This window comes from Gekko japonicus, unplaced genomic scaffold (genome assembly GCF_001447785.1).
Source record: "Gekko japonicus isolate JY-2015 unplaced genomic scaffold, Gekko_japonicus_V1.1 scaffold2293, whole genome shotgun sequence".
Lineage (NCBI taxonomy): Eukaryota > Metazoa > Chordata > Lepidosauria > Squamata > Gekkonidae > Gekko > Gekko japonicus.
This window is the reverse complement of record NW_015169246.1, coordinates 254,965-278,596: the sequence shown is the minus strand read 5'-3', so window position 1 is coordinate 278,596 and position 23,632 is coordinate 254,965. Positions and strand designations below refer to the sequence as shown.

The 23,632-nt window shown below is 42.5% G+C and overlaps 1 protein-coding gene across 2 annotated transcripts in view; it reads left to right on the top strand.

Moving 5' to 3' along the window:
- Positions 1 to 23,632, top strand: part of MAP3K7 (mitogen-activated protein kinase kinase kinase 7) — a 49,816-nt gene that overhangs the window by 4,354 nt on the left and 21,830 nt on the right. The window contains exons 2-12 of one of the 2 annotated variants that reach the window (XM_015416479.1): positions 6,743 to 6,853; positions 8,771 to 8,836; positions 9,159 to 9,204; positions 10,271 to 10,409; positions 11,479 to 11,603; positions 12,325 to 12,453; positions 13,532 to 13,662; positions 15,008 to 15,089; positions 16,498 to 16,649; positions 16,942 to 17,101; positions 20,180 to 20,260. In XM_015416479.1, the coding sequence (XP_015271965.1) occupies positions 6,743 to 6,853; positions 8,771 to 8,836; positions 9,159 to 9,204; positions 10,271 to 10,409; positions 11,479 to 11,603; positions 12,325 to 12,453; positions 13,532 to 13,662; positions 15,008 to 15,089; positions 16,498 to 16,649; positions 16,942 to 17,101; positions 20,180 to 20,260 (1,222 nt within the window). The remainder of the gene's footprint in view (positions 1 to 6,742; positions 6,854 to 8,770; positions 8,837 to 9,158; positions 9,205 to 10,270; positions 10,410 to 11,478; positions 11,604 to 12,324; positions 12,454 to 13,531; positions 13,663 to 15,007; positions 15,090 to 16,497; positions 16,650 to 16,941; positions 17,102 to 20,179; positions 20,261 to 23,632) is intronic. The other variant, XM_015416480.1, reaches the window with a different exon arrangement.

The window sequence follows — 23,632 nt, the reverse complement described above, 5'->3', positions numbered from 1 at the left end:
AGATCTACCATAATCCCTGACCCCGTACCTCAACATGAGCGACGAGGAAGGTGGGGGTGTTCCAGTGACCACTGTGGAAGATGTCCCTGTTATGACGAAGGAGACCCCCATCACTACTGGTGCAAGTGGGGGTCTCAACTATGGGAAATCTGGCAAAACCCTTATTCGTGGGCCCATATGTCAGCTGAGACCTGAGAGTCGTGGATAACAACTCCACTGGCCGGGAGCGCCAGCCGTTATGACTACCTCCCCTACCAAGAAAGTGGCTATGGTTTGAGGAGGTATGGTAGTGGAGGCGAAGCTCAGCTGGAACGAGTGAAGTGCCAGCTGCAAGCCCAACAAAAGGAGCTGTGACAGGAGCTGCTTGAGATGATGCTCGAGATACCACATATCATCGCAACTACGGTTCAGTCTGTGGCTGCAGCAACCTGTCGCACCGGCAGGTCCTCCGGGGGGGGCAGGCCCCACCAGGCCAGCAAGTGCCCCTGGGACAGGCACCACCTGCGCTAATACCAGTCCCTGCTGGGCCGGGTGTTCCTGCCAGGCTAGGTGTACCTGCCAGGCCGGGTGTTCCAGCTGGCCCACTGGGGCCGGGGGCCCTGGCAGCCCCAGCGGTCCCAGGATTTGACGGCAGTCCCGAGAAGCCCACTGTCTTCCTGCTGCAGGCGCAGAAGTTCCTCCAAGACTGGGGCCATCTCTTCCCCTCTGACGAGCACCGTGTGGATTACATCGGGTTGAGGCTGAGAAACCGAGCAGCTGACTGGTATGTCAGTCTGCACAACCTACATGGTCCCAAGCTCCAGGAGGTGCAGTCATTCATGTGGGCCCTGAGAAGACAATATGAAGACCCCATGGAAGCAGAGAAAGCCCGCACCAACCTTTGAGCCCTGAAGCAAGGGAATTGGTCAGTGCATGAGTACTCCGAAAAGTTTAAGATGTATGCTGCAAAGATCCAAGGGTGGCCCGAAGCCATGCTCGTGGAGCAGTATTGATTGGGGCTGAACCACCAGATCTTGGAGTCCGTGCTCCGCAGTGTGAACCCCATATCCTTGGTGGCATATCCTTGGTGGCACCGTCTTCAGATGATTAAGATGCACACCCCTAAAGTGTATCTGAAGACCTCAGGGGCAATCCCGAAGACCCCTCGACCGAAGACGAAGGAGCCAATGTGAGACCAGCGGATGTGCCAAGGGCTCTGCCTCCGCTGTGGGGAGGCGGGCCACTATGCTGCTTTCTGCCCCTTGGTGGTCACGCCACTGGTGCCCAAAGCGCTGGAACAGAAGGAGAGATGCCTGTGAAAAAAGGAGGGTTGCGCCCAAAGCTACCTTGGGCTCTCCCATTGGGTGCGTCATCCGGCGGAGACAAGAACCTCCAGCCAGCGGGAAAAGGCCAGGACCTGCTGTAAAAGGTGCAAAGCAGCAGGTCCGAGAGCACTCTGCACCGCAGTTGGTGAGCAGCCATCCCCCTTTGTTTTTCATGACTGTGTCAGTGCATAATCCTGAAATAGGGACCTAGGTGCGAGTATGGGTGCTCATAGACTAGGGGTGCACCAGAGACTTAATCAGCCCTTCCATAGTAATGGGATTGGGAGTCCCAGTGCAACGGTTACCCGAGCCATTGGTATTTACCCAAATGGATGGCTCAACCATGCGGGAGCTGTGCAAATATCAGACTGTGCATCTTATAATGGGGACAGGGACTCATTGGGAACAACTATCATTCGTTGTGAACCCCATGACCCAATTTTCCATTGTGCTAGGGAGCCCGTGGCTCAGTGGCCATAACCCATATATCTAGTGGAGTGAGGAGACTGAATTTTGTGGCTTCTGGGTGCAATGCCCATGTGTGGTTACCTGAGTGGGGGGAGGTGCCCCAAGCTATCCCAATCCATGCCTGTCCGGCCCAAGAGGAGTTAAACTCCATACCGCGCGAGTATTGGGACTTGGCCAGGGTGTTCGAGGAAGAAGAGGTGGACGAATTGCTCCTCCACCGTAACACGGACTGTGCTATTCAGATTTTGCCGGGACATAAGTTGCCAAAAGGGAAATTGTATTCCATGAGCCCTACCGAGAAAGAGGAGTTGAGGAAGTTTACTCTCTAAAACCTGGCGCGAGGTTTTATCTGCCCCACCTCTTCCCAGTTCGTGGCTCCCATTCTCTTCCAGAAGAAGGAGGACAGGGGCCTACGGCTGTGCACCAACTTCCACAGCCTGAATGCGGTGTCTGCTACAAACGCTTACCCTCTGCCCTTAATCAAAGACCTCCTAGCCAAGGCAGTGAAGGGGAAAATATTAGGCGACACACCCCTAATGTAGTAGATGCATGCTTCTGGGTGCGCATCTGGGAGCGGGAAGAGTCTAAAACGGCCTTCAGTACTTTATTGGGCCAGTTTGAATATTTGGTGATGCCATTCAGGCTACAGGGAGCCCTGGGAGTGTTCATGAACTTAATTAATGATGGGTTGCCCAAGCACTTGTTCAAAGGGGCCCTAATTTATTTAGATGATATCTTATTATATTCACAAGATAAGGAATCGCACGTGAAATTGGTGCGTGAGGTCTTGCAGACCCTCTACACACACAAACTGTTTGCAAAGTTGTCAAAGTGTGAGTTTCACCAGACTGAAGTTGATTTCCTGGGCTACCACATCTCTCCTAGGGCACTGGAGATGGATCCACATAAAGTGGTAGATGTACTGGGGTGAGAACCTGGCGCCAACTCCAAGACTTCTTAGGATTTGCTAATTTCTACTGGGCTTTTATCTGAAATGTTGCTCAAAAGTGAGCCTGCCCCTCACAGACTTGTTAGACTAAAGGAAAGGGGCAGGATAGTACTAAGCCTCGTGCGCACCTGGAGTGGGCTGCTAAGTGTCAAGAGGCATTTGACAGACTTAAGGCGCCGTTTACGTCCGAGCCAATTCTCAGCCATCCAGATGAAAATAAAAAACTTATTGTGGAGGTCGATGCCTCAGGTGTTGTTTTTTGGGGGGGCATTCTACAGGAAGATGTGGATGGGAAGCTCCGTCCCCTAGTGTATGTCTCTAAGAAGTTCAGTGCAACCAAAAGGAACTGGGCAGTTTGGGACAAGAAAGCTGCAGCCATCAAGTTAGCTCTGACTACTTGGAGGCACTGGTTGGAGGGGAGCACGGGTTCCATTCAAAGTATGAAAATATGGACTGATCATAAAAACCTGGAAGCGCTGCACACCCCCCACAACCTAAATGCAAAACAGCTTTGCTGGGCGGAGTTCTTCTCCAAGTTCTGTTTCACCCTCCATCATTTCCCGGGGAAGGCCAAATGCTTGGAGACCTCGTCCTCTAGCCCCACCTCCACTGATGGTGAATGGTGAACCGCACTACAAAGTTGCCCAGATCTTGGACTCAAAAGTGACAAGGGGCTGGATCCTGTATCTGATGCAGTGGAAGGATTTCGATCCCTCGCATAATGAGTGGGTTGAGGAATACCACATCAACGCTCCTGAATAACTTTGTGCCTTTCACAAAATGTATCCTGATAAACCTGGTGGGGGAGGGTCTTTGTAGAGGCAGAATGTCAGCTCCACTGTCATTGTAAAGGGGGGAAGGCAGGAGGCCGCTGGGTGAAATCTTAATGTGCTAGAATGTTAACTTTCATTTCTTTTGCTGCGCCTTATCTCTTAACTGGGCTCCTGACCTTGTTACCTCATTCCTGTTGCTTCGCTGGGAATCTGAACCCATTAGTTTAGGTGCGTTGCAGCTCGTTCTCTGATTGGCATAATTCCATCAGGGGACCCCACTTTGAACCCTGTATAATCTACCATTCTCCCACCCTGGTAGTTAGATCTAACACTGAATGTATGGACAGATGACCTGCCTTTACTGTACTCAATAAACTTGATCCTTCTGAAGGAACGTTGTTGAGACTGATTGCTGTGGGACTCTGACATTTTCCTTTGCGGGATAGTTTTAAAGGATCAGGCATTACCCAAGAGCTGTTCTGTGTCCTGTGCTGCATTTGATTTAGTTCATTTCTCAAGTGGGCCCTATGCTCCTGCACTGGACTGGCCACCGTTGCTCAATATTTAGATGGCTTTTTGTTTGTGGGCTCTCTGGGCTCTGGTCAATGTGAGCATTTATTGAGCACGTTCCTGGAAATGACCAGAGAGTTGGATGTGCCTTTTGTGCATGAAAAGACAGTGTTGACATTCCTAGGAGTGGAGCTGGACACAGTGGCACAAGCTTCATGGCTGCCCATTAGTAAGTTGGATGATTTGCGCAGTTGAGTGTTAGTTTAAGGGACAAAGAAAGCCACTTTGCGTGAGTTCCAGCAGTTGGTGGGGCAACTTGTCTTTGCATGCAAAGTTGTGGCACCTGGCCAGTGGTGCAATGCCATGAGTGGTCTGTGGATCCCCCACCATAGGGCACGTATTACTGCTGGCATCAGGGCATATTTGGAAATGTGGTTGGAGTTTTTGGATTCCTTCAATTGAAACCCTTTTTGGAGGGAGGACCTGAAGTTAGAAGCTGAGCTTCATTTCATTCTGACGCTGTTGGCTCCTTGGGTTTTGGAGTTTATTTCCAGAGGCATTGGATTATTCAGTCATGGCCTGCTGAGTGGCTGGTGGCCGGTATCACCAAGGACCTTACCTTTCTTGAATTTTTACCTATCCTGGTGGCGGCTTGGCTATGGGGAAGTGAGTTGGTTAACTATACGGTCCACTTTTGGTGTGACAACTTGGCTGTCATTACTTCTCTCACACCCAGATCGCCACGGGTTACAGCCTTGGTGCGAACATTCACCCTTTGCTGCCTCCAACTTAACTTTTTTTTTTCTTGCCAGACATGTATCCAGATTTGACAGGGGGTGGCTGACACTCTCTCTCATAAACAGATGGAGAGGTATTGGCAGCTGGCCCCAGAAGCTGATTTACAGCTGGTAAGAATGCCACCAGACCTCTGGTTGGTTGGAAGGCAGAGGGGAACAGGGCCATTGCCCCAGGCACGAAGCAGGCGTATGACCATGTGGTCTGCCAGTTTGCTGAGTTTAGACAAGAGGTAGAGTATCCTAGTTCATGGCCAGTACCGTGGACCATTTGTTACATTTTGTATGATGTTAAAAGGTAAGGGTTTAGCTATTAGCTCGATTAAAGGGTTGCTCTCTGCTGTGGATTATGCCAGCAAGGCCTGAAGGCTCATTGATCATGCGGGCGATTTTAGGATTCATAGGATGTTAGAGCGCTGGACACAGGAAGCTGGGGTGCATGCTGACCTCCAGCGGCCCATCTCCCCCTCAGTGCTTTGGGGTTTCAGGCTGCTCAGAGGGATGTCTGTATGTTCCCTTTTGAAGCCTGCTTCTTCCACACAGCTGCCCTAGTCACCTTTTGGGGGGTGGGCCTTCCGGTTAAGTGAGCTGGCAGCCCAGTCGAAGTCTGAAGAGTCCAGCCATGCACTGATGGTTCAGGAGGCTTGCCTGGTGCCTGACAAGGCATACATTCCAACGGCAGTTGGAATCAGTAGTCACGCTTGGTGCATGTTCAGAAAAGGAGCTTTGCCCGATCTCAGCACTGGCTGCTTACTTGGCTGTCAGGGGGCTAGAGGGTGGAGTGTTGTTCCGTCATCAGGATGCAAAATCCTTAGCTAAACACCAATTTTGAGTGGTCACTTCCAATGCTCTGGGGAGGCTTGAGCTGTCTGGAGTGCATTTCTGCACTCACTCCTTCCGTATTGGTGCTGTGATGGGGTATCCAGCCCAAGATATCCAGCGTTTGGGTAGCTGGTATTCTGTGGCTTATAGATCCTGTTTGCACCCCATGACTGGGCCTTGAGCTTGCTATTGCAGTGCCCCATGTTGTGCATTATTTTCATCCGTTGCTCACTGTTCTTTTGTTTCAGGTCACGTTGGCCAGCAGGAGAGGAAGAGAATTCTTATCTGTGGGCACAGTGTTGTGTTCTGGTCTGCTCACCGGGCAAAACAGATGCCCATTGGCTCGCAGTAGGGGCTCAGCCAGTGGGGCCACTGTGGAGTGGCTGGGGCACCACGGCTTGCAGTGGCCTGCCCTGTTGCAGTTATTGCTGGAAAGGGAGGGTTGGTCATCTGTCTCATGTTCTAGTGATCCATCTGGGTGGCAATGGTTTGTGCTGATCGAAAGGAAAGCATTGATCCTTCAGGCTCAGGCTGATTTTCAGGTCATCAAATGGCAGTGGCAGGGGATCCTGATTATTTGGTCCACCATGGTGCCATGTTTGGTCTGATGCAGGGTCGCGAATCCCCCAGCTATTTACAGAGCATGTTGCAAGGCTAATCGGGAGCAAATAGGAACATGGAGAAAGTTTAGTCCAATTCTTGTTGTTTCTCTAGTGCATCCCTTTAATTTCTCCAGAATGGTCGTTGTGGAGGAAGGTAGGATATTTGCATGTAGGATATTGATGATTTAAAATTATTTTTTTTTCCAACCACAAAGTCTGCCTTTAATCCATACAGACAGCACGGGACTCATTGAGCTGAAATCGTATGGCAGAAAAATCACATGACATCTGTCATGTGAGAGGAAAAGGAGTTGTGACCTCATGAAGGGTCCACATACTGAGCATTTTGATTGGGTGGTAATCTTTGGTTTAGTAAATTGCAAGTTGTAAAAGCCTGTGCTAGAACCTAAACAGTGTAATTTCATTGTTTTCTTCTAAAAATCGTCATAGAATAATGTTTTGGGACCATGTCAATTGTTTGTGAAATATTTATATCAAAGTTATACTTGTTTTGATCCAGGTTGTTGGAAGAGGAGCCTTTGGCGTGGTATGCAAAGCAAAATGGCGAGGAAAAGATGTGGCCATTAAGCAAATAGAAAGTGAATCTGAACGAAAAGCCTTCATTGTAGAGGTACAGTTTTGCATTACATTTTTTGGTGTTTTGTTTTTACATTTGTGTGTGTGTGTGTGTCCGTGCCTGGAAGTCATGGTGACCTCTGGCGACTCCTACTGGGGCACAGAGGACATTCAGAGAAGTGGCTTGATAGCCTGCCTCTGATCTCCCGGCCCTGGTATTCTCTGGAGGTCTCCCATCCAAATTCTTGCCAGGGTCGGCCCTGCTTAGCTTCCAAGACCTGATGAGGTCAGGCGTGCCTGGGCTATCCAGGTCAGGGCTGCATTACATTTTTTTAAATGCTGGCAAATTTCCTGTTTGACAGAATAATAGTATTTATGTTGTGTGGGAGTTTTATGAAGTACCATGCCCCTCACTTATTTTTTTGTCAGTTCTCTTAGAATATGAACTAGAAATAATCTGATGGAATTGTTGGTATTGGACTAGGATCTGGGAAATCCACTTCAAATCTCTGTTGCTGGTTGAACTTGGGCCTGTCGCATTCATCGTAACATATAGTTGTTTAAAAATGTGGAAGGAAGAAGTAGGTATGCTGCCTTAGAAGAAGGAAGGGCTAAAAATGTGGTAGATAGATCCTTGATCTGTGAAAAGAGTTCTCACAATAGTTGGGGCTGTGTAAAATGCAATATACAAAATAAATATCTTCTCTAAAGGCTACTTTTTAGTTTAAAAAGTCTTAATTAGAATTGCTTTTAATTAATCTAAACACTTGTAAGGATGCTTATATCTATTTGGTTATATCATAACATGTACTTACATCTTTCTTTGATCTGGTTTTGAAATTCTTCAAACCTCTTTGAGTATATCTCCTCTGGATCCATTCCATGGTAACGCCAAGATTAGTGGGTCTGCCCTTGAAGCCAACCCAGAGATTCCAGTTAGTACAGAATGCCGCAGCTTGGTTATTATCAGGAGCTAGACAGGGCACACACATTGCACCCATTATTCAGTCACTCCATTTGCTGACCATCAGTTACTGGGTTCAGTTTGTGGTACTGACTATTGTGTATAGTGTCCTGCATGGCCTTGGACCCTTATATCTGCAGGGCCATCTTTCCTCCTAGGTTCCACCATGACAACTCCACTTGTGTTCCCGACCTTCTGCAGGTGCCATCTGCTAACAGGCAAGATAAACAATTGCCTGTATATGTGTTTTCTTGGTTGTGGCCCCCACCTGGTGGAATTTCCAGCTGAGGAGGACCGGAAAGTTCACACAGTCTTGTCATTTTGCAAATTAAAACGACGTTTCCACGAAAGCTTTTCTGTAAAGATAACAGGATTGTACTATAGCAGAATAGTTCAGGGAGGCATTTTATAAAGGGAAGGAGACTTGGATTATACCACTTTGTATGAGGCATACAAGTTTGCTCAACATTCTTAATACGATGCTTACTCAGATTTCAGTAATCCTTGTCCTAGTACACATCTCCTTCATGTTGATTATATTGTAATTCTTTGCAGAGTCACTGTGGCATAAGTCCATTGAAATCAAATTTTGACTAGTCTTGCTAGTTAAACACTATGTGTGGTCACCTCACCCCTCCTGTTCTCTGGCATACGCAGAAAACTCAGATTAGGATTCAATCTATTATTTATGTCATTGTGAATAGGAAGGGTCACTGTTGCAGTGTACCAGTGAAAAGTTGCCCTGGAAGAGGGAAAGTACAGTGGCCATAGTTTCAAGTCCTTTGCATCAAAAGCCATCATTGTGTAGGCTGTTGTTGTTGTATGTGATGCTCAGCTGCATCTGAAGCAGAGACATGTACTGTGTTGCAACTATTTTTCCAGTTCCATGCCAAATATTACCTAGTAGCAGATTATATAGTAGTAGATTATAATCCTATATGGGGGGACTAAGAAACGGACTGTTATATCCAAGTATTTGGCCTTTATATTCTGACTCTTTTATTCCAGCTTCGACAGTTGTCACGTGTGAACCATCCTAATATTGTTAAGTTATATGGAGCTTGTCTAAACCCAGTAAGTTGTACCTTTTAAAAAAGATATTGAAATCACAGTATGATTTTGGCTGTGGGACTCAGTCATAAACTGTCATCTGATTTTACTGGTGTTTAAACTGAAGATTTAAACTTTTAAAAAATTGTGGGAGGGACTCGAGATAATCATGACTTTAGCGCTGACTGAAGATGACAGCGCCTTGTGGTCAGGGGATGTGTGATGCCAAACGTTGCATAGTTCTGTTTCGACTACTTTTATGTAGTATGTTACCTGTGAACATTTTAAAAAGGAAATGTGCATTATAAAAGTTGTTTTTCTCACTTAAACTACTCTTTCCACTCAGGTATGTCTTGTTATGGAATATGCTGAGGGAGGCTCTCTCTATAATGGTGAGTATCTCTTGAATGACATGCAGACTCTTCCCAAAGTGTGAGGCTGCATTTATTTGTTTAGAAAAATAAATAACTTGACCAATGCAGTTTATGAACCTGGCCAATGCAGTTTACAAAATTTACAGATTTATTCTCAAACATCTGCCTTGTAAAACCAGAGTGCTAGAAGTAGGGTTGCCAAGTGTATCTACGCCGGGGGCGGGGGGCTCCCGGCTGGCGTCTTGTGCATGCGCGCGCAAAGCGTGCGCGCCGCACGCACGTCACCAGGAAGTGACGGGAGGACACTGTGGGCGGGGCCACGTCACTTCCTGGTGACGCACACGCCGGGGTGGGGTTCCCCCCGGGGCCCGATTCCGCGGCGGCGGAAATCGGGCCTCCAAAGCGGGGGTTTACCCGCCCCCACTTGGCAGCCCTAGATGGAAGGCTAGTGTAAGGTTATGCCAAGTATTATAGTAAGCTGCAGTTCTGAAGTCCTTCTAGCTGATACAGATCCGTTCCAATAGCCAAGTTGTCCAGCCAGTGAGCTATGTAGAGGTGTGCTATGATAAAATGGTTTTACGATTGTTTCATCATGAGCACACATTCCACAGATCATCATTCGTCATGTTGCCAAAATGATACTGAGTAGCTGGATTGCAAATATAAGTTGAATTCTACTGATGGCAAGCAACAGTTTATCTCTTTACCACAAACAATGAATAGGTCTTATGCAGTGAGTGGCACTTTTTGGCTCTTAATGCTTTGGAAGCATATCTGTTGTCAGAAGAAAGGCTTTCTAATTTTCACACAAGTGGTGCACTTTATATGACTATAGGCCTTATTTTTGTGTCCAGTGTTGCTAGTAATTGCTTTTTTGCACTGAAAACAAATGGTTGTTGACAGTAGTTTTGTTATTTGGATTACAGTTCAGTTGGCCTCACATGCACTTAGATGACTTTCCAATTCAGAAGCCCTTTAGAAACAAAGAGTTTCTGTTACATACTCCACATATTGCTCACAAAAGTAGTGTTGCCGTTGTTTTATCTACTGTAAGTTCTTTTTAGTTTGTACCTTTGTTTTTCAGTCCTACATGGTGCTGAGCCTCTGCCTTACTACACTGCTGCGCATGCAATGAGTTGGTGCTTACAGTGTTCCCAAGGAGTAGCATATCTTCACAGCATGAAACCGAAGGCTCTTATTCACAGAGACTTAAAACCACCAAAGTACGTTTTCAGCAATTATATAAGCCTCTCCCCTAAAAATTGCCATTCAGGGGGTCTAGTAACCTATTTTCTGTTCCACTTGGAGAGAACTTTGATGTATGGTGTCTGCTTTTTAGATGGGATGTAAGCAATTTCAGTATATGATAATATGCATGTCATTAGCCCTACCATGTGTTCATTTAAACTATTCAATGTCAGAAATATGAACCGTGGACCCATATAACATTGTGGGACTGAATTTTTAACATGCACTTATTGGCAATGTGTAATGAAATGGTAGTCTTTTAAAATAAAATATATTATTAGTTACATCAAGATTTCTCTCATAGTTCTTTAGCCTGTGGCTGGTAAAAGCTCAGAGCAGTGGAATATCGCTAATAAAAGAATATTCTTCTGGAAGATTTCTCCATTTTGTAGAAATATGGCTATAAAGTGTTTGTTGCTTAAATACTGAGTGCTAGTCTGTTGACAATGTAGCTTAATGAAAATATAACTAAGAATCTTTATTTTTTTAAATATATATGTGTATAAAAATAATAAAGCTGTTTAATGATGAACTATTTATAAAACAGTCCTAGGTCTGTTTCTTTGTCACATTTTAATGTGGCCAAGAAACTGAATTGAGGTGAAGTTATACAGACGAAAAAGCAAGGTGGGTTATGAAGATAAATCATTGTTAATTCTCCATATGTCTTATTAAGATAAATAGGACAATGTAAAGGGTGTTAATCAGCAAAGTAGGGATATGAGAGAAACAAAACCTCGTCCCTCCAAATGCTGGAGACAAAAGGCTGTAAGGCACTGAAGGGTATAAGGATGCTTCATGTATGCAGAGTAGAATGTATAACTGATATTATTAATCATTCTTTTCACCCATAAATATTTAAAATTGAAGCATGTTGATTAGAAAGAATAAATATTTGTACATACCTTTCACAATGTTTATATGTTTAAATCTTTAGATATTAAGCCAAAGTTACCTTAGATTGTTGTCTAAACTTCTTAATATTTTAGTATAATAACTATCACATAGTTTTAAATCTGCTAAACTTTTTTTTTCCTTTAACAGTTTGCTCTTGGTGGCAGGGGGGACAGTTTTAAAAATCTGTGATTTTGGTACAGCTTGCGATATTCAGACACACATGACCAACAATAAGGGAAGTGCTGCTTGGATGGCACCAGAGGTATTTGAAGGTAACAGAGTAGCTTTGCAATTTAAGACAATATATTACTGTGCATTGTGCAAGCATTATTATTTCATTTAATAGTAAGCTGTGGTGGAATTTTGCTTTGAAGAACAAATGCTGTCAGGCAAAAGATGCTTTGTAGGGTACATTCAGTCATACCTTTCCCCCCCTTAAAATGTAAATCTGAAGCGAGATTTGTGATGTCTATGACTAAAGTTTTCTCAGTGGTTGATCTATAACTGTAGAACTGCATGCCTTTGAAGGCTCATCTAGTTCCTTCTCTGTTCAGGCACCAGATAAAGCTGTTGTTAGCTGGAGAGCCTGGGTTTTTGGGAAGCCCCCCCCCCCCCCCGCGCAGAGTCCCCCCCGGGCCATTTTCCCTCCTGAATTGTCCCAGGCCCTCATACTTGTTTTAAAAAATTGAAATTGCTGAAATATATTTTGGGTTTTATATTTTGATTGGTGCTTGGGGGCTAGTTGCTGTGGTTCCATTTAACTGCTTAAATAATGTGAACATAATTTATAACAGTACAAGCTTTTTTGTACACTGGGGGGATAGAAATGAATACAGTTTTTTAGATTACAATTGAAAACTTTTTGGTGCAGAGTAAACCTGATTTACCGTGACACCAGTAAACTAACCCATCTCCAAAAAGTATTGTCACTTTGTTACTATCAATGAATACAGCAACTAAAACCACACACACTGTATCAACATTTTTTTCCAGGTAGCAATTACAGTGAAAAATGTGATGTATTCAGTTGGGGTATTATTCTATGGGAAGTGATAACTCGTAGAAAACCTTTTGATGAGATTGGTGGTCCTGCTTTTCGAATCATGTGGGCAGTTCACAATGGTGAGTTGAAATTTTGTTTAACAGTCAGTAGCTAAGAAGTACTTCTGAATATTCTGCCCTCCCCCCATACATGTGGAAGTCCTTTTTTTAATCAGAAAAATGGGTAAGCAAGTAAAGAGAGATTATCCATCAGTGGGGGAAGGCATCCTTAAAGTGAGAGGATTTTGTACTCCTTTGCAATTCTTTTTGCTGTATAAAAACAATTCCCCCTGCCTGCCCAGCTTCCCCCATGATTTGGAGGGAAAATGTGTTTTAAAACATGTACTGTTTTCGCATCTATTTAGGCTGTCATTTTTCAGAATGCAAGAGGCAATAATATATCTGCAATTTAGTCTTTGCCACATGTGCCAAAATGTTAATTTTATGTGATATCCATCTTAAATGTGAACAATATTGTATTCACTCAGGAATTGTTTTATGGTGAATGATCATTTGTAAATTAAACAGGGTTTTAGAAAGAAACACAAATTACTACTTTTAGAATGCATAAGTAGTCCTCTGTTTGATGCTTGGTTTCTAGTTCCATATTATAATAAAGATGTGTTGTGCTTGTGTCCTTCATCCATAGGCTGGGAAAGTAATGTTTGAATATTTTACAGGAGTGCTTGAGGAGTAATTTGACAATCTAAAAGCACAGGTAAATATTTCATTGAGCATTTAGAGGATGCATAACATTTTCCTCTTGTTAAAGTGCCTTTGCCATTCAGAATTCATTTTCTACTCCATAAACTGGTCATCGTTTTGCAACACAGCATTGCAAATGGATAAAATAATTCCTTCATTCACTCCTGTGAAATCTTACAGTATGTAGGGGATAGAACATATGAAAGATTATGAAACTTAATATTGAGAGCAGCACCATTTGTTTTTCTAATTCATCAAAGATTGTCAGTTCAGTGCAGTTGAGACTGAATAATATATAAGTGTGTACAAGTGTGCTTAAGATTTTTGGTCATGCAAGCCGAAATAAAGTTGAAAGACTGAATAATAGATTTTAGAAATGTGTATAATTCTTAAAACTATGCATATAATTTACTTTTTTTAAAAACATAGATGTCTCATATGCTTTGGCTTATAGGTACTCGGCCACCACTAATTAAAAATTTACCTAAGCCTATTGAGAGCTTAATGACTCGTTGTTGGTCAAAAGATCCCTCGCAACGACCTTCCATGGAGGAAATTGTCAAAATAATGACACATTTGATGCAGGTATGTGTTTTAATCTTAGATAGTGTCAGAATGCTATAATATACCCCTAAAATAGCTCTAAGAGACAAGAGAGGATACAAGACATGGAAAATACTGGAAAGGGGGAGAAGACAAATGTGGAAGAGTAAAGTTAAGTGAGGGCAACCTGAAAATAATAGTGGGTTTTATATATTTTTTTAAGAGAATGTCCTCCCTTCGGTTACAGCACACGCTCATTTGGCAATTCTTAAATTGTGGAAAAAGCATCAGTGAATAATCCCTGGTTCCTTCAGCAGTTTGAGCTATCAATTGATGCAAAACATGAACAAAACCCGGCAGGTCTTCCTTACTAACATTGTATCCCAATATACTATTCCAGATTAATTATTGCAATCTTCGGGAAGCAATGTCAATCTAAGGAAATGGATTTATAAAGAAGAAGTCCTAATTGATAAATTTTTAATCAGTAAATCAAAATTTGCTCCATGGTACAAAACCATCAAAAAAGATAATCTTAGAGTGCATTATTTGACTGAAATTACAATTTATAAGATTAGGGTAGCGCACTCATCATTACTTTTTCAGTCAGTGACAACTGAAATGCTGCTCGGACGATTCCTAAAAACCCCTGTTGATCAGCATATATGTATCTGTGGAACCTCGATTGAGGACCTGCCACATTACGTTTTAAATTGTCCCTTATGCTCGGAACCAAAGGAAAGATTTTTCGCCAATATATTGTCTGGTCTCCATCCTCTTTCGGACTCTGATAAATTAATCTCTATGTTGTCAGATACAGATTCTTTTGTTTCCAACAGGATGACACTTTTGGCTCTAGCTGCCAGGAAAATAAGAGCAAATGTAGCAACTAGGAAGGTATCAACTGATACAGCTGCTGCTAGTTAGTTTATTAGAAATTATCAGATTTTAAAGATGACTAAATCATAGATAATATGTATTATATTGCTATATTTTACTGATGTATTTTATTGCTATATTTGTAAGTATATTTTATTATAAATGCTTTTAGATTGTGAAGGCCTACCTACCTAGAAAAGCATGTAAAGAGGCTTTAAAGTGAGAGAAAAACCAAAAGGGTTAAATAGCAGCTTGAATCAGAGGTATTGAAAAGACTTGCTTTCTACTGGATAATAAATACCAGCTAAAAAGGAGCTTGGTGGTGATTTTATGAAATGGAATTTCTCAGACAGAGTTAGGAAAGAGAGAGGTTTCTTTCCAGTCACAAGGTATAACTCAGATTTCTGGAACAACCTGTGTGAGAGACAGAGGTCATAGTATGCCTTTTCTTGCTCTGTTGTGGTCATTAGGGTAAAATGTTTGTTGTTCTGCCTTTGCCTCTTTGCAGTACTTTCCAGGAGCTGATGAACCTCTACAGTATCCTTGTCAATATTCTGATGAAGGCCAAAGCAACTCTGCCACTAGCACAGGTATACAAGTAATTGGATTACAGTGACGATGATGATGCATAGTTTAAAACATTCATGCTTTAGGCCCAGTCCTATCAGTCATTGTGACAGTGAATGAGAGGTAAAGAGTGCTGCACAAACATAAAAATCTAACAATTGTTAAATTGTCTTTGAAATAGCATAAGGGAAAGTTATTTCTTGTCAGAGTTTGTGTTTTTTTCAGTCACAGTAGAATAACCATTATGCATAATATTTGGAAATAACTTGGTAGGATGGGGTTGTCACTAACTGGTAGCAGAGGAAGAGCTTATGCCTTACACAAGCGAAAAGTTTAAAATAGGGAAGTAGTAACGTTAAGTTGTTTTAGCATTTATAAAGAGTATAAATTCTCCTTGGTGTAGTTTCATTGTGATAATTTCACCAGCCTACAAAATCCATTTCACTTAACGTTATTATGAGTGCTTTTCTACAGTATGTCTTAAACACTGAAGCATTTGCATCTGCCCACCTGATATCCATCATAAAAACTTTGTCTTGTTTCCTTTACTGGTGATTTGTTTTTTTTAAAAATCAATTTGGTTTCCAAATGCTGGGTTAAATCTACTTTAGCAACAACATAGTCTGGTGGGTACTTTTTAAAATGTTTCTAAAACCAAGAAGCAATAGAATGTAACTGTAATGGAAAGCTTAATTTCCGAGCAAAGCTTATAAGCATAGCCAGCTGCTTGGAAGGTAGTCTGCAGCTGAGTGGTCACATGACCAGAGAGGCAGAGAGAGAGGGTGTGACGGTTTTGGAATCTTCAGTTTTGAACTGGAGGGAGGGAAAAAAGTGGTTGAAAAGGTGATTAATGGCTGACTGCTGACCAGAAGAGGAAGGGGAGAAAGGGTGCTCTTGGGTGGAAGAGAGAGTGTGGATCCTGTGAGTTGCTGAGGAGTTTAATGATAGAAATTCCTGGTGTATAACTCAGACACATATAGTGCTCCTCTATAAGAAATCCTGTTGGGGAAGGTTATACAGTCTTAGCTAGGGACCAACTGCAAGTGAAGCAGTTTAAGGAGACGCTAAACTGTGGGAGAGCCTTCAATAGAACAGAGATATAAAAGATGGAGTGTGCAGGAAGGTTGTGGACTGGAAGAAAACTAAAAGACCTAAGCGCAGTCCAAAGTTAAAAGAAAGAAAAAAAGGAACAAAAGAAAGCCTGAACCAACTGATTCCCTGTATATAACCCTGTCCCCAGGTGTTATTTAAATAAACTTGTATTTGTGTTTAAAGTGGAGGGTGTGATAAACCTCTGTGTCAAAAAGAGGGTGGACTGGCGGTAACGAGGGGGAAGGTGTCCTGAGAGCCCGCTGTAGTTACAGTAACAAACAATAAATGAACTTCATGGCTGACTTCTCAACTAAAGTAAGATACTTATAACATTTATAGGTTCATTCATGGATATGACTTCAACAAACACCAGTAACAAGAGTGATGCTAACATGGAACCAAATGATTTTCAAGGAACTGCTACCAATGACACTATTAAACGCCTAGAATCAAAATTGGCCCAGCAGATGAAAAATTCAGCAAAGCAGTCGGTAAGAACGCTCGTATAATGTTGTTAAGGACATTCACTTTAAATGTGCATAGAAATTAGATCACAAGATCTTCCTAACCTTTAAATGATTACAACAGTACAATCCTACACAGAGTTCAAATGCACGCAGAAACATAAAAACAGCAATTAAAATATTGGGCAGGAGGGGAAGATCATTGAGGAAATGCCAAATGAAACAACAGAAAGTTAAAAGCCCACAAGTATCATAAAACACATTTTTCAGCTATTTCAGGAATTAGGTTTTTAATCATTCTAAAACTATTTTTCAACAGGGAGAACCTGGCCGCTTGAGTTTACCTCCATCTCGTGGCAGCAGCGTGGAAAGTCTGTCAGATGTTCGTGGGCGACAACAGTCTACCCTTGTTTCAGGAGAAGGCAAGCGAATGAGTGCTGATATGTCAGAAATAGAAGCAAGAATTGCTGCTACCACAGGTAAAAAAAATCTGTTAAGTTTGCAGTGAAAGTAAGATGGAAGTAAATAAGAGCGAAAAATGAAGGATATATAACTACCATACAAAGAAAGTTTTTAGGTTTCATTTATAACAAAACTATAAGGAAATCATAAAATTGGGGTGCATCCTGAGAACTGCAAGTGAAGTGGGCTGTTCATGCCTCCCTCTGCCTGCTGCTACATTTGGCACACTCTGAAAATTGTCTCCTGGGTACTCACCAAAATAGGATGAGGTTGGAGCTCTGCAGTAGTAAGAACTGATGAAAATGACAGCTTTCCTGTTCTGCTTTCAGTAGAGGGAGTATATATTCAGTCAAGATACACTGGTAATTCCCTGGCAGTCTGCACTGATGCAAAAGTAGGCTTGACCTACTTAATACAAAAACACCCCAAATTAAAAACTATACACGTTTATTCTTTTCCATTAAAATGTGTTATAAGCATTAACTTACTGTCAGTAAAGTGGACTTAAGTCCCTTAAAATTCATTAAATTGTACATGCACTTACATGTATATTCATTTTGTTTTTCTTTTGCTATTTTGGAAGTTTTTTAACTAGTCAACCACTCCATAATCTTTGGAACTGAACACTTAACTGTAACTCAAAATCATTTCTGCATGAGAAATATGAGATTGTTAACATTAGTGAGATACAATACAAGTGTATGAACAGATTTGTTAGCTAATTTTGAGTTCTATTCATGGCTAGTGTACATTTTTTTAAATGTTTTTTAGGATTTTATAATTGTTAATGATCTAAGGGATGCTACTTGCAGTCATAATAACAGTGAACCTGAGTACCCATATGTGGAATCGACAGCTACCTCCTTCTGTTGCATTCATCATTTCAAAACAGCTCTTGGGGTTGTAAAGGAGAAGATTCTGATAGGCAGAGTGCAATCAGGTCAGAGTTGACATCAGGATTTGGTGTGGGACCCCATATGCATGGACACATCTGTTCATAATAGAAGATCACTCTTTTCCAGGTCCTCCAAACAAAGCCTTTCTCTGAGACCCTGAGCTGTTAGAGATGGTTAGGGCAAAGGACAGGAGGATTTGGAGCTTCTGATAGTTCTAACCTCCTATAGTACAAAAGCATGAGGAGATGTCTGAATGAGGTCAAAGTACCTACTTCAACCCATGAGAATTTCTGTGGTGATTCCCTTCTTGCTGGAGTCAAGCAGTGAAAAGCGTACATTTATGTTCCTATTTCAGAAGAGAACTTAGTATTTTGTACTTTGCAGATAATTTTAAAATTATGTGCTCTCCAAATAATTATTAAAATTGCTTTGTAAGTTTTTAAGACATATATACATATCTATTATTACTTGAGGTTATTAGTAACCTACAGATTGGAGTTACAGGCTATGGTTCCAATCATTTAGTTGTGCCTGGTCTAACTGAAGCTTTACTGTTCCATCAGTCTGTATATTACAGGAAATCACTTTCATATTATAAAAAGGATTTATATTCTAATCCTGTTATTTGCCACAACTCACCAGGCATTTTATTTATGTAACAACCTTGCTATTGTTTATTTCTGATGAAATATTGGCCAGATGCCTATTATGTTCTAATTTAAATTTAACTGTCATAATCCAAAAATTTGTCAGCGTTTGTATGTAGCTGTTGTTAAACGACTAAAGTTAATTTGACACTCCCACTCCTTAATTTATATAATTATTTATTATTAACATTATTATTAAAAGGTGTGGCTGTCACAAGGATAAGTACAACATTCATCTGCACTGAGACTGATTAGGGTTCTCATTAGTTTTATACCAGATTAGCTTCCTGACATCAGTAGAGTATATAAAGTTTAGAGGCAATGTGTTATTCTTAGGGTTTGCTGAGGGTTTCTGTTTCCCCTTCTGATTAATGAAGGTAACAAAAATGTTAAGTGCAGAAATCAGTAAAAAATAATTCTGTTAATGTAGGACTTTGATAACTATTTGGCTTCTTTTAACAGGCACCATTAACTGAGAGCTGAGTAAATGAAAAGCTATTGGGACTAGAATAAATGGCATATTTAAGGACAGATTTGTTCCTTCTATTACTAGATTACCAGAACACCAAATGCTACTTGTACACACTTATGCAAGTAGTTGAGAATAGGCTTTTAAAGTAAGCTTGCTAAAGCAGCATCTTAAATCTGCTTTGGCCAGTTTCCTGTGTTCCGTTCACTGTCAATCCAACATCATATGCCAGAAATAATTCTTTTAGTGGGTTATTTTGGAATTGGTTAAAACAAATCTCTTCAGAGCGCTGGAAGATTTTCAAACATCATATTGAAATCATTGTTCTAGAACAGAAATATATGCTGCATAAAGTATTCACAAAACTGTTCCTACCAAGGGGTTTTGATTTGTTCTCTTTATGCCACCATCCTCTTCCTTATACTATTAGTCACATTTGTAATTAATTCTAATGCATAGTTTTGCATTAAAAATACATTTCTGTCAAATAGTTGTATATTACCTTTTAATCTCTTAATTCGTGTGACTCTGCTGGAGGTTGGTTGATCTGGCTTTTTCTCAAAATGGTAACATGTCCAAGTTTCAATAGATGAGTGGGGGGGGGATCTTGGGATATGGTAATGTTAGAGTGTCAGTATCAGAAATCCATGAAGAAGTTCACCAAATACTTTGTATATTTCATTTTGAGAATAAGGCTTTCTGGTGAACAAGCAGACCACAGCATTGGGTATACATCCAGTTAATGTGCACATTGTAACATACAGTGAACAGTTCTGTCTCATCTGCAGGGTTTGGGTTTTTCCTCCTTTGTTACTACTGTACTTCTTGGTTTATATTTTGGTTTCTAACTGTAACTAATTATGTTGTGCTGTGTTAACACTGTTGACACTAGTTCTCTGTGTTGCTTTTAACAAATGCTTTATTGTTTTAAGCATGAATGGAAAGCTCTGCAGTACATTCTGCATGACTTTATTTTGCATGTACTGTGGTTTAACCAAATGAAGTTAAGAAGTGCAGTTCTGAATAATTCTGTGTTGCTATTGTAGTTGTTTGCATGTGTATTGTATGTGTGTGTTTTTTCAGCCTTTTCCAAACCCAAACGAGGCCATCGTAAAACTGCTTCATTTGGCACCATTCTGGATGTCCCAGAGATCATCATACCAGGTATCACAGGCCATCTAAGTGGGTCCATGCTGGAATAATGATCAGATGTTTAAATACTTCTTGCTCCTGTTTGTGAAAATATTTTGCTATGTGGCACTGTCTTCTTAGAAGAATGCAGAAATGTTTTGTTCCAGATCTCCAGAATTCTAACAGAAGTATCCAGTAAGACTGGGTACTTTTCAGTGTAGGTAATATCTGCTAGCATTCATTCTTTTCATGTGAAAGTAGCATTGTTGTCTTAATGCAGGTTTTTTTTCCCCTTTCACATTTGCAAAAACTATAAACGTTTGATATAATATTGATTCAATCACTAGAACAATTAAGTCCCTCCAGGTAAAAATATGATACCTAGGGTTTTTTAAGTAGTTCTGGGTGAGTTGTCAGGATTGACTAAAGACGAGATGTATCGATGCATCTGACAACTGAATGTTTTAATTAGAATTAAATATTTAATGATTTTGAAGGGAAATGATCAAACAATTTAAGAATGCTGTAGTAATAGTGCACATTAAACTCAACTAACAGTGCAATCCTAAGGAGGTCTACTCGGAATCGTACTGAAGTCTATTCAGTGGGCTTCCTTCCAGGAAAGTATTCTTAGGCTTAGACTGTAAGATACACGTTTATTTAATGTTTATACCAGAGATCAAACCAAGAGGAGGGATTTGCAAATACTCAGAGATGCAAACAGTATTTGATCCTGTTTCGAATGTGAGTAAAGTGCAATGCAAGTAATCTGTTGTACTTGATAATGTTCAAGTCTCTAAAATAAGGCCTTCCTAGGCATAAACAATAAGACAAGCATTCATTTATTTATTTATTATTTGCATTTATATCCCGCCCATCCTGCAATCGGGCTCAGGGCGGGTAACATCATTATAATAAATAAAATTTCAATTTAAAGCATGATAAAACATTATAACAATTAAAACAATGGGTACAGTTTGAAACAGCATCAGTTGGCTTATACAGTTCTGGCCCGATGGTTCGGTGAGTTAAAGGCCAGTTGTGGGTGGTCAGTAAGTAGACGGGTGACAGCAACCTCAGGGAGGCAATATATCGGCGCCCGTTGCCTCAACCAAAGGCCTGGCGGAACTGTTCCATCTTGCAAGCCCTGCGGAATCGAAGAACACCCTGCAGGACCCTGGTCTCAATAGGGAGCATGTTCCACTGGGCTGGGGCCAGGACAGAGAAAGCCCTGGCCCTGGTTGAGGCAACACAGGCGTCCTTCAGGCCAGGGACAACCAGAAGGTGTTGATCTTTAGAGTGTAATGCAGCAACCTGGGCCTCCATGGAAAGAGAGGCATCCAGTGTCATTCCCAGACTCCTCACTGTCTGGGCTGGCACCAAAGGCAACCCACATCCAACCCTCCTTGACCCAGGTACAGGACCTCTGTCTTCGAAGGAGAACTTCAACCAACTCTGCGGCAAACATCCAGCCACAGCATCCAAAGCCTCAGCCAAGTTCGTAGGAATGGAAGACAGATGGCTGTCCATTAACAGATAGAGCTGGGTGTCATCAGTATACTGATGACAACCCAGCCTATAACTCCAGACTAACTAGGCGAGGGGGTGCATATAGATGTTAAATAACATTGGATCGCCCCCCTGCGGCACTCCACATTCCAGTGGGTATCGTGGGGTGACCCTATCGCCAAGTGCCACCCTCTGTTCTCGACCATGGAGGAAGAAGGAAAACCATTTCCAGGCAGTCCCCTGAACTCCCACATCGGCGAGGCAGTGGGTCAATAGATCATAGTCGACTGTCTCCAAATGTCCTGATCCAGATGTCTATGGAGATCATCTGTAAGGGCGACCAGAGCCGTCTTTGTCCCATAACCAGGGCAGAAGCCGGACTGGAAGGAACCAAGGATGGAAGCATCATCCAGGAAAGCCTGGAGTTGTTCAGCCACCACTCTCTCAACCACCTTACCAGGAATGATAAGTTCGACACTGGGTGGTAGTTGGTTAGGACCATAGGGTCCAATGATTTTTTTTTCAGGAGCGGACGAACTACTGCCTTCTTCAAAGCCTCTGGAAAAGTCCCAGTAGAAAGGGACAAGTTGATGATTTCTCCCAGAGGGACCCGAGTGCTCTCCCCGCATGATTTCACCAACCAGGAAGGACATGGGTTGAGGAGGCAAGTAGTCAGCCTTACCGCTGCCAGGATCCTGTCGACTTCCTCCTGGGAGAGTTGATTGAAGTGGTCCAATATCAGACCAGAAGACGGACAAGGGGCTTTCAGTTCTCTTACTGTCTCAACTGTGGTCGGGAGGTCCTAGCGGAGTGTCATGATCTGATCTGCGAAATAGCTCGCAAATGCTTCGTAGCCAATGGCCAGTCCCCTACTATTTGGTCTGTCCTGTGGCAGAGTCATAATGGAACGAATAATTCTAAATAATTGGGCCAGGTGTGAGCTCGCAGAGGCAATGGAGGTCATGTAGAAATCCTTCTTTGCGGCCTTCACAGCCATCTCATAGGCTTTCATAAGCGTCCTATAAGATGCTCGTGACACTTCGTCACGAGTACGCTGCCACCTCGGCTCTAGCCATCTTAGCTCCTGCTTCATCCTCCGCAGCTCCAGTGTATACTAAGGTGCTGCTTTGGTGCAAGGATATAGAGGGTGCCAGGGAGCAATCTCGTTGATGGCTTCAGAGAGCCAGTGTTCCCAGACCTCCACCAGCTCATCCAATGAGCCGCCTGGGGGCATTGGGTCCCGCAGAGCTTCCTGAAGCCGAATGGGGTCCATTGATCTGCGGGTGGGCATAAATGTGCTCACCGCCTAAACAGGGAAGGTGCGAAATGCTCAGCCGGGCCTTCAGGGCGAAGTGGTCAGACCATGCGACTACATCTGTAGTCATCTGATCCACATGTATCCCCATCCCAAAAATCAGATCCATCGTGTGGCCTGCTTGATGCATGGGAGCCAATACAAACTGGGAGAGTCCCAGTGCCTCCATGGACGACACCAAGTCATTGAAGTCACCCAAAACCAGAAGCCTGGGATATTCTAATGCCCAACCTGATACAGCATCTAGCAGGTCAGACAGGGTATCTGCCGGTGCATTAGGCAGTCAGTACACCACCCAGATATCCAAACTCTCCTCAACATCACACTCCAGGCCTACACATTCAGTGTCGAAGATTGTTGGGGCGGGAAGTGACCTGAAGGAACAAAATTCACAGATGGGCAAAGCCACACATACACACACATACACCCATATGACGGAGACTGGTGAAAGACTGAAAACCCAGGTGGGGTAAACTGGTTCAAGGCGACAGTTTCACCATCCCTCACCCACATTTTAGTCACACATGCCAGGTCTACCCGCGACTCTGTGAAGTAATCACGGAGCACATTGATCTTATTAT